Source organism: Zerene cesonia, chromosome 3 (genome assembly GCF_012273895.1).
Source record: "Zerene cesonia ecotype Mississippi chromosome 3, Zerene_cesonia_1.1, whole genome shotgun sequence".
Classification (NCBI taxonomy): Eukaryota; Metazoa; Arthropoda; class Insecta; order Lepidoptera; family Pieridae; genus Zerene; species Zerene cesonia.
Window position 1 is genome coordinate 3,662,423 of NC_052104.1, and position 10,842 is coordinate 3,673,264.

General features: G+C 29.6%; 2 protein-coding genes and 1 long non-coding RNA gene across 3 annotated transcripts in view; all 3 read left to right on the plus strand.

Moving 5' to 3' along the window:
- The window catches only part of LOC119838933, a 5,026-nt gene extending 3,603 nt beyond the window's left edge, over positions 1-1,423 (plus strand). Inside the window, exons 2-3 of the long non-coding RNA XR_005288226.1 lie at positions 139-253; positions 566-1,423. This is a non-coding gene — a long non-coding RNA (uncharacterized LOC119838933). The remainder of the gene's footprint in view (positions 1-138; positions 254-565) is intronic.
- A 4,141-nt stretch (positions 1,424-5,564) lies between these two features.
- Positions 5,565-6,999, plus strand: LOC119839139. The gene is made up of 4 exons (XM_038365348.1): positions 5,565-5,627; positions 5,701-5,775; positions 5,995-6,139; positions 6,787-6,999. The coding sequence occupies exons 1-4, from the start codon at positions 5,565-5,567 to the stop codon at positions 6,957-6,959; spliced, it is 456 nt and encodes a 151-aa protein (XP_038221276.1). The 3' UTR covers positions 6,960-6,999.
- A 746-nt stretch (positions 7,000-7,745) lies between these two features.
- Positions 7,746-10,544, plus strand: LOC119837924. The gene is made up of 5 exons (XM_038363719.1): positions 7,746-8,015; positions 8,296-8,565; positions 8,816-9,027; positions 9,870-10,019; positions 10,310-10,544. Exons 1-5 carry the CDS (start codon positions 8,006-8,008, stop codon positions 10,394-10,396), a joined length of 729 nt encoding a protein of 242 aa, XP_038219647.1. The 5' UTR covers positions 7,746-8,005; the 3' UTR covers positions 10,397-10,544.
- The last annotated feature ends 298 nt before the right edge of the window (positions 10,545-10,842 follow it).

Sequence of the window (10,842 nt, forward strand, 5' to 3'; positions counted from 1 at the left end):
ATGTACCACGGGCGAAGCCGGCGCGGCTAGTATGTAATAAATGACACACTAAAAATAATATCTAATCTCAAATATCTAAGTACTTATTTTATATTTATCTATTTTTAAATATTGTTAAGTAATTGTTTTTTTTTTCAGTAACTGTGTCTGTAATCTTCTTTGCAAAATAGTGAGCGCTATTATTTCTTTGTTATTCATCGTGGCCATAATATTACTTATATTATGGGCTGTCGGAGTTATCTTCACATAACGAGTAAGTTTTTTTTATAACATGATTTGGAATATAACGAAAATAGTTCAAATATTTTTTTATATTTTTTAATAATTTTTTTTAAGTATTGATCAGCCATAATTACACATTTTTTCATCGCTGTCTTTACTAAAATAATTTATAATGAATATTTAGAAAGAACTTAAGAGATCACCGATTGTTTAAATTTTCAATTACGTTTCGTTTGCAATATAGTATATATGCTAATACCCACTAGTAAAAAATAAGCAAATAAATAAATAGATAAACATTTTATAACCTATAAATTTAAGGGCTTTAATTGATTTGTTTCAGGACTCAATTGTAGTCTCAAAAATGAGGAGAATGGTGAGACTGAAGACAAAAAACGCATAATATGTATATAGTCGAATTATTTTTATAATAACAATGAATATATGAGAATCCAAAGAGAACTGCGTATTAGAATATAATAGCTGATAATTCTTTTAGATATATTCTGTTTGTAAAGTCATAGTGAAAACAAAATTAAATATCCTTTTTATAAAAACAGCCAACTAGACAATAGACAAATGATTCAAGCTTCAAATTAATTTTTAATTATGCAAATTAACTTTTAATTGATGTTTAATAACCTCAAAACATTAACATCAATATCTTGTGTGTTCTTCCTTCAACTATTATAGAAGTGTAACAGTAGGTAAATAATATGACCGAATGAATATGTATGTTATATGACTATAAAAAATGTGAGGAAAACAGGAATAGTTATAGTTATTACAAATTGAAATTCCGGTACTTAATCAATGGCGGGAAAAACGAAAGCAAATAAAAAGTTTGGTCATATACCTTTTTACATTACATTTTTTTTTTCTTATACTGTCCTTATCTTGCTTTTGTTAGAAAATGTATTCCCATGTTATACATTCACACCTAACAAGTTTTCCTTTATTGTTTTGTCAATTGTTATGTTTTGGTATAAATAACAATTGTAACATAATAACAAGGCCCTTTTCTTTACCCGGCTTTCTTCGGTTTTGTTAACGTTATAACTTTTCTATTAGATGTCTTTTATTTCTTCACCTTTATTTTATATATAATTATTTTTAGACATTGTATTTTAATTGTAAAAAGTGAATGTATCAGATTGACTGTGCTGTACCCAAGTTAAATTATATAATTTGTTAATAAAAACCAGACTAAACTTATGTTTTAATTATTTTTTAATATCCTAGTCCTTACTCATACTCAAGAAATAATTCAAAAATCGCACATTAATTATTGTGTATAAAGATTATGATTCCTAAACTGGTAGAACCCAAATACAGTATCCACATCACGGGTGTAGAACCGTGGGTAAATATCCTCGATTCTGCATGGAAACTGAAAAAAAATCTGGCTCCGGCAGAGGACAGACCGTATATTTGCGCATAACGAATACTGTATTATTATCTTATATTTCATTTTTTCGATTATGTTTTATCGACGTCTACACCTAAGGTCTTTCATATTTGATGAGCTTTTTTAAAATTAAAAATGTGATTCACATTTTAAATTTTTTAATAAAATTTGTTTTATTTACTTGTAACATACAGGCATCATATTACGATGCCAATGTATGTCGTCTTTTTTACGAGATAAAAATTGATAGACATCAAAAACAAATTGTGACAGAATCTGACGGAAGATAGTGCAACTGATAGGAAGCCGAAGGCAAACACAATCGTTATCTTTGAATAAGTGAGCAAAACGCATTGTTCTTATGAAAATTTGTTTATTTTATGTGTGTCGCTTTAATGTTTACAGCAGGCAAATATACAGGCACAATATGGTGAACGACACACGCCGCACGCCGCGCCGCCCATAAACGTTAGCTTCGTTCCACGTTCAGAGTATGTTGCCAACTTCCAATGGTTAGGAAAATATTCGTAACACCAAGATAAAACAGACAAGTTAAACTTTTCTATTTTGTTTCTACGAAAAAGTCATTTTAAAAGATTGCATTGCAGCACACATAGGCATTAGCTATTCATGATATCACTTATGTAAATGAACTTTTCAAACAATCCAATTAATAAAAGATTTAAGTTCTTAAGCGAATGAGTTGAAATTGTAATACAACGCCTATATTGTTGTAAAAAAGTGTATAAAATTTATTTTATAAATGTTATTATCGCTTATGAGGTCAAGACTGCATAGCTGTTATACTTTAGTGTATGAGGATGACAAAATCACTGCACGAGAGCACTCTAGATAAATTTATGTACCTGCAACTGGTTAGAAAACCAACCTTACTACCTGAAGTTTAGTACTACTATTGTTCACAGCGGTGTTTAAAGGCACAAGGAAGATGATTCAGTGTGACAATCCCTTGTTAAATAAGTAGATATTGAAGCAATGCAGAATTCGTTTTAGCAATTAAAAGTTACTCTAAGGAAATACATTATCTAGTCTGATAGAAGTAATAGAAATATATTGAAATGTGGTAAGTGAGGCTAATGAATATATCTTGTTAAATGACGAAGAAAACGCCTTATTGATGGATTTTAAAATATCTAATTGTTCTTATTTGGTTTTGTGTCAGGTAAATTTAAATAAAGGATTCATTCGACTGTTTTTACGAAAACCAGAAAGAATACAAAACCTTGTTTATATGTATAATAATATATTAATCATTAAACAAGTAGTTATAACCTATACTTCGTTTTCTCTTAAAAATAATATTATTGTATTATTTTTACTGCTGCATCGCCTCCTATTCGTTGTAACATAATGTTATATATACCATAGCCTTTCTCGTTAAATGGTCTATCCAACACAAAAATATTTTTTCTATTCAAACCAATAGCTCCTGAGAAAAGCGCAATCAAATTAGCAATCAAACATTCTGTTCAGCTTTATAATACCTATTAGTAGGTATCAGGTTAATGAACAGTTTTTAATGCAATTGTGGTATTTTTTCAGCTGCGTGTGCAATCTAATGTGCTTAATAATATGTGCAATTGTAATGTTCGTCGTAATTGGAATTAGTTCAGTTTTCATATCACTGTTATCTGGATCGAAAAGTAAGAATTGAAGGTTAGAAGTTCATATCATTTTTATTTTATTTTTTGAACACTGGATGTGATCAATAGATTTAAACTACAGGGAGTGAGAACTCCCTATAGTTTACGTATGTGTCCAGCATAAGCAACACTCCCTTTTCATTTCCCTTTTATTGTTACTCCCTATTTACAAACGGTTTTTTTTAGTTTTTATTCTACAATTTTTTCCATGTTTATACGATAAAATGTAAATAATTGTAAATAAAATCAGATCATGATACGAAGATTTGGACGTTGAGACACAATTGTTAACTTTTATGTCAAAATATTATACGATAAACATGAAATTGTTTTATTTGACGCCTAATTAAATATTTTAAAAGAGCAGCGGCACTATTTTTTTTCCTTTTGCAAGACATTGAATATGGCCAAAATACAAGCACCGGATCATATTATAAAATAAACTTTATGAATATCATAAAGTTAATATTTAAAATGTTTTCTGGCTATTTATTTTGCCTATGTCATTGGACACTGACGACACATTCACTGGTATAAACCTGGTCAAATCAACAGGCAACAGTTTCATTAAAAGAATAGCCTAACGGCGCTGTTTAAAGTGCACTTATCAAATTACATCCATTGTATATTTTTGGTACGGTGATTATAAAATGTTACCTCAATATACATTTAACTTTAAGTTGTCCTGCAATAATAGGTTTAGTAGGGTTGATTCAGGGTTAATCATACACATTACGAGGGAACCGAACTTAAAATTCATTAAATTACTATAACACTTATTTGATTATTTGACGATAAAGCCCGGATTGAATCACGTACAATTATTGTTTCATATGAAATGGAACATTCGTGTAAATATTAAAAGGGCAAGTTATTAGTGTAATCAATACTATATTGGAACCAGGAGGTATGTATACTGGAAGATTCTTCTATTTTAATTCGAATTAATTTTTAAATTATACTATTAGTGAAAATAATTGATACTTTTTCAATGAGTGTGGTGTCATTAAGTATTTTTCTATTTTATTGTTTATAAAACTAATTATTTAAACCGTATCGTAATGATTGTAAAAATAAGCACCATAAAAGCTATCTATAAATAGATTGAAAAACAGGTTGCTACCTCTATAATAAAAAAGAGATAATTTATCAGACGATGAAAATATACTGCGTAACTACTTACGTGGCATTATTGAAAATTTATTTACATTTATATTTTTATAATAATCAATCATGGAATATTTTCATTGTGATAGAGGAGTGTGATTACAGGTCTACCAGTATTAATAACTCTAATGGAAATGTAATTTGTTACGTTTTTAATTTATTTATTTGATTCATTCACCTCGCAACTACAGACTATTTTACATTATTGCTCGGTAGTTAATAAAAGGCGCCATGTTTTATAACAGTGATTTTAAAATATCGAAACAAAATAAAAAAGTGCATTCACATATTTTCACGGTGCTCATGAACAATTATCAAAAACCGAATAAATTTTATAAGTACTCAGTAGCACATGCATCAAAGCCTCTTGTGTACTTTTCAAAAATATTTGCAATGCAAACTATCAGATACAAACAATATGACATTAAAAAAATATCAATTTATAACAAAAGTTACTGCTTGATAATGATGTTCTTAATAATTTGTGTCATCGCTTATGTGCCTCCTCTCAGCTGGGTGGAAACCAAGTCTGACCTCCCACTCAATATTTTAACGAGAACGTTTGGAGTACTCCAAATATACGAATTTTTCTATTACATTTTTATTATTTCATTTGGGAACGAGGGATATTATTGGAACTTGTATAAAACACTAAATAGTTTAGATAATCATCATGAGAAGAGGGAAAAAATGTTTTATTTTCGTAGATATCTCGCAATTTTCTTAATGTTTACTCCACCTATATTGGTCTCCTTCACCTTTTATTTGCGAAAGTTTACTATAAGAAACATTATGTCGCAAATAACTTTCTTTCTCATAATGCTCCAGGGAGTCAACTTTATGTACTTCATAGTGAATATTTTTATAGAACTAATCATATTTAAAGCTATTTTAACAAAGAAAGTTCTTGAAAGCCATATAATTGACAACGTGTACCTTAAACAAAACTATTTTCTAGAATTATTTGCAGTACGTTTTCGAACAATATTGATCTCATTATATGGGATTGTTCTACATGATTTTCACCGCACATACATTTAATTTGATTGCAGAACAAATATAAAATCCAGGATAATTTAAATCGTATCTGCTGGTTCGAAATAATGCAAATGTATGACAAACTTGCTGATTGCATCAATATCTTCAACAAGATATATGCAGGACAGGTAACAAATACAAAAAAATGCTAATATGTACATTTGTTTTCTATTACATAACAGGCCATATTGCATTTTTCAGATTTTGATTATGTTTGAAGCTTGGCTCCTTACTACAATACTAGTAATATGCAGATCTTTGTCACCAACGATGAAGGTATTTCTTTCTTATAACTATTTTTCACTAGAAGACCGCTTAGACTTCGCTCGTGGTACACATAGCCCTCGATGATCACATACAAATCCAATGGTGAAAAATACAAATGAAACGGCCGATTTAAGCAGTCAGATTCGACATACACATTAATAAAAAAAATATTAGTATAATAAAATTAAAATGTAATAAATTGAAACGAAAATATATCTTCGATTTCAGTACCTGGATGTTATTTGGAGTGACATGTTTTATTACACATTTCTTAATATACGACCATTTTTCTTAACAACAATAAGTGACTTTTTCATACAAGAAAGAAGAAAAATACTTTCTCTTCTCATCCGCGTGCTTGTTCAGAGTGATGGTAAAATTTGCCTATTAACTAATTATTTTATACATAATATAAGTAAATAGAGATCACAAATGAAATTATTCTCCCACTTTCCATTTTTTATTTGGAAAAACAAAACCGATATTTATAGGACTTTAACTGAAAGGTAAGAATATACAAAAGTTGGCTCCTCTTTATCCATAGAGAAGCCCCAACTTGATCTAGAGACTGCTAGGCATACCGCATAAAGCATCTAGAACCAACTATATAAAAAGCAGTGATCTAATGTACTAGCTCTCCGATTTCACCCGCGTCGAAATCGGTTATATCGCGCGACATGGTAAGGAAAAGCCTAGTCTTTCCCAAGGTCTCAAGGACTCTAGACTATTTGTCAAAATTGGTTAAGTGGTTTTTATGTGAAAAAATCTAACACGATTTCTACAATAGGAAACTTCCATACAAACCTTCATACTCTAATTTCAACTCTAAAGTATGATATCCTATAATTCCTTTCTCAAGTTCAGTTCCATCTTCATACCAAATTTCATAAAGATCGGTTCAGTGGCTTAGGCGTGAAAGTGTAACAGGCAGACAGACAGGGTTATTTAAATATAAATAATAAGAAATAGGAATTATACATAATAACCATTTTTATTTTGTTTTATTTTTTATCTTTCCAGATGACAGATGTCACAACCAAGTGCAAACAATGATAGATTTGGTGCAGTCGAGAAAACTTGAGCTTTCTGCTGTAGTTACGGCCGTCAATGTACCAATCATGATTGCATTTGCTGACCGAGTTATATCTTATAGCGTTTTTATGATTCAATATTTTTATATTTATAACGTATAATTAAATGCCGTTTATCAGTTATAGCAAAACGGGGTGTCTTTAAATTAATTATGTATGATAGAATACGTGGCGATTCACAAAATAATTTTGTCTAGAAAAAATCCCTCAGTTTTCGAGTACCCAACATTTTCATAGAGTCAGTTACTTTTTTTATGCATAATATGTAATATGAGTTACATATGTACAAATTTTGCAGGTTTAATATGTTTTCCGCAATAAATAAAGTGTCTGTGTTTTCTTTCTGTCTGAAAATCCGTTTCTTTAATTTGTTGGAGAAATGGATTTTAATAAAAAGAAGACCGCCTTGCAAAACTCAAAGATTTGAAATCGCGCGCTTTCGTTATAAAATAAATTCTAAGGTCATCAAGGTATTTCAACAATATTTGCGTGTGATTCATTGCGATTTCACAATAGTTCATATAAATGTATCAGAAGTACCCGATGATTTTTAACAATGAAATAATAAACTGCTTTAAATTATGACTCAAAGTGTGACGATTGTGATGATTATAATATTATAATGTGGTAACTACCTACCACAATTTTACGTGTTACTAAATATTCATCCCAATTAAGGGATTGACACTGTTTCATGTATAATGGAGAAATAAACACAATATTAAAGTTTTTTTAATTTCACGGAATATATATTTTATATTCCGTGCATATAGTATTACCTACTTAATCTGTGGCATTACCTAGAGACATTATCTGTATGGAACGCGCCACGACAATGCCTATCATTGGTTGACGATCGGTGTATTATTTTATATAAAAATAACTTCTAATGTACAATGGTTAAGTTTCAACATTAGACTTCCGATTACGAAAGTGTGTACAGTGCAAATAAACGGTTTATAAATATAAAACTGTCACAAGTGTAATTTTCTATTCCATAAATCCAAGTAGATAATACTTTCTGAACTACATACAAAGTTTATTTTATTTTTGTATAGTTTTTACACCTTTCTCTTCGGCCATTCTAGAGAGAACTGCGAAAATATAGGTAATTTTCAGAAAAAACAACACAAAATAAAGAAGCCGCCATGTCTGGATGTAAGTATCTGCCTATTTTCTATTTCTACCTAAGTACACATAAAACATCTATAATCTTTCAGAAATTCTCTGAAATTGTACATTGTAATTCGTTACAATAGTATTTTTTTTCATTTTGTTTTATTTATTTATAACTCATTAATACTAATAAAACTATACATACATGAATCTTATTACTAATAAATGCTATTATTATAGTCTATTAAACGAAGCTATTTATAATATTCACAAATATCTTCGTTTATCAGTTGAATAACCGTATATTTGTATTATATTTCAGACCCGTATGGAAATCCCCAATTCCCGCAACAACCAAATCAGATCTATCCACCAATTGACCCTATGCAACCGTCATATGTACCACCACCAGGCCAAGCAATGCCTGGTTATCCAGGACAAAATATGCAGTATCCATATCAGCCAGGGTTTGCCATGTACCCTGGACAACAACCGGGAATGCCTCCATCAGCTATGTCTTACCCAAACATAGCACCCACACCCACAGCTCCATTGTATGGTTTTCCTAATAATACACCTCAACAACCAATGCGTAAGTGTTGTACATGTTTTAATCTGTTTTTTTTTAGAATCTGCACAATTCAAATATATAAATACAATTAAAACAAGTTGATAGTAGATATAAAGGTAATTAAAATTAAATATTTCATTGCTATTAACAAACAATTCATTGTAATTTTGCCTTATATTATTCCTTAAATTGAGTATTCTCTCTATCATAGTCTAACAGTGTGAAATGAAATCTTGAACTTTAAAATGAATGTGTATTATGCAATTTGCAGAGTTTGTACAATGGATTCCCGCTACTACACAAAGTGCACATAGTTTGAGTGACAGAGCTGTGGTTGCAGGCTATGAAGGTTATGACCAGAGTCCTCTCTGGGTCATTCGAGCGAGACTGGAAGGTGACCTCATACCTGGCAAACTTGCCATCAAACATCATGCAGCATATGTACCATGGGATGGCAGAGAGAATGCTGTACCAAATTTTGAGGTAATAGCGCTTAGTATTTAACAACTATATTCAATTTCATGTGTGGTAATTGTTGATTAGCTTGAAATTATTATGAAAATTGTATTGCATGAAAATTTTAAACAATATAAAGACCTTTTAAGTTTTAGTAATTTCTTAGTAAAGTTTTGTAATACTATGATACATTGTTCTTATGTAATTAATGCAACTTTAATTTAAATACAAAATTATACTAGATATTGCATAAAAAAGCTTGCAATTTGTACAATTCATATTTTAATATAAAGTTTTACTTATTTTATTCTTCAATGTTTTTTTATATAATCATAATAAGCTTCCTCTCCCCAGGAGCATTGGTGAAAATTATATTTTGTGTATTTTTAAATAAATGTATCCTTATACTATATTAAAAGGAAAAGAAAAGTTATCATTGTGTGATAACCATAACATTTTAATGATCACATGACTCACTCATTAGTCACCTAGTTGTTTTGGTCTTATCAAGTAAAATTTGTTAGTTCATTAATTTATTATTATATGATAAATTAGTTTTTAATTCATATTCAATAGTTATATAGTAATATGAGTAATGACTCAATAATGTGTATTAATAGAATTCCAAAGATTTGATAAGATTGAGATGATTTATATTTTTGTTCGTATACTTTTTGTAACCTGAAGCAAATCTGATTCCATATAAATTTTCTTTATTTGCAAACATATTTACTTGTTATTCATATATGAGGTGTAACCCTCATTGACTTTTCACATGTATTGCAGATGATTTTAATTCTAGTTTTACAGGTTAGTATTTGTGACAAGTTATATTGGAGGTAATTATCTAAATAATTTTGATATTCCAGGTACTGTGTGCACCAGCAGACAGAGTGCGCTGGATAGAAAGCAGGGACGGTGTGATTCCACCCAATGCTATACCAGCTGGTAATACTGCATCTGGAGAGCCGTTATATGTGGGCAGAGCTCGGGAACAAGGCTCGCTAACTCCAGGAAAGGTATACAAATTCTATTAATTATATTAAATTAACATAAACATTGTTCTCTATTAAAGTATATGTTATACTGATCAAAACTATGATCTGCACTAAATTAGATCCATTCAGCACTAAACATGTTATAAGGATTCAGGACCTACATATCAAAGAATTGTGTGATTAATTAATAAATAAATTTTGAACTAAACTGTAGCCGCACATTCACCTTTATATACACCATTGGATGCGCACAGTGTAGTTTATTAATAAAGTGTATCAGAAAAATTTAAATTTATTATTTATATTTTCAGGTACATCCAAGCCACAAGACAATGTATTTATCGTTTGGAGGCAAGGAAATAGGACACCGGGTGTATGAAATACTGTGTTCAGCATAAACTACACAAGATTTTATTATTTTTCTGGAATTTTTATTGTAATCTCTTAGTGTTAAAGTTAGTATTAACATCGCCTAAGGCGAGACTCTCATGATGCTAAGAAATACTTACGAAGTTGAGATAATATTAAGTTGGAATTTTATTAAGGGAAGGTAAGATGAGACTGTTTTTGGATGTTTTTATTAAGTATTAAGCTGAACTGTTGTTTAAAGAAAAATAAATGTAATTATATAGAATAACTGGATTTTACTTTTCTCTCATTATAATTGCTATTGTTTTGCTATAATATTTATATAGTCTTGTGCAATTAAACTGATTAATATCTCATAGTTTAAAATGTAAAACTCATAATCAATGTTATAAGTAGCAGATATAGAGAAAGTAACACAGTTTAAACACTTCAATATCTTTATTAAAAATAAGTACAATCTTAGCTTTTATATAAC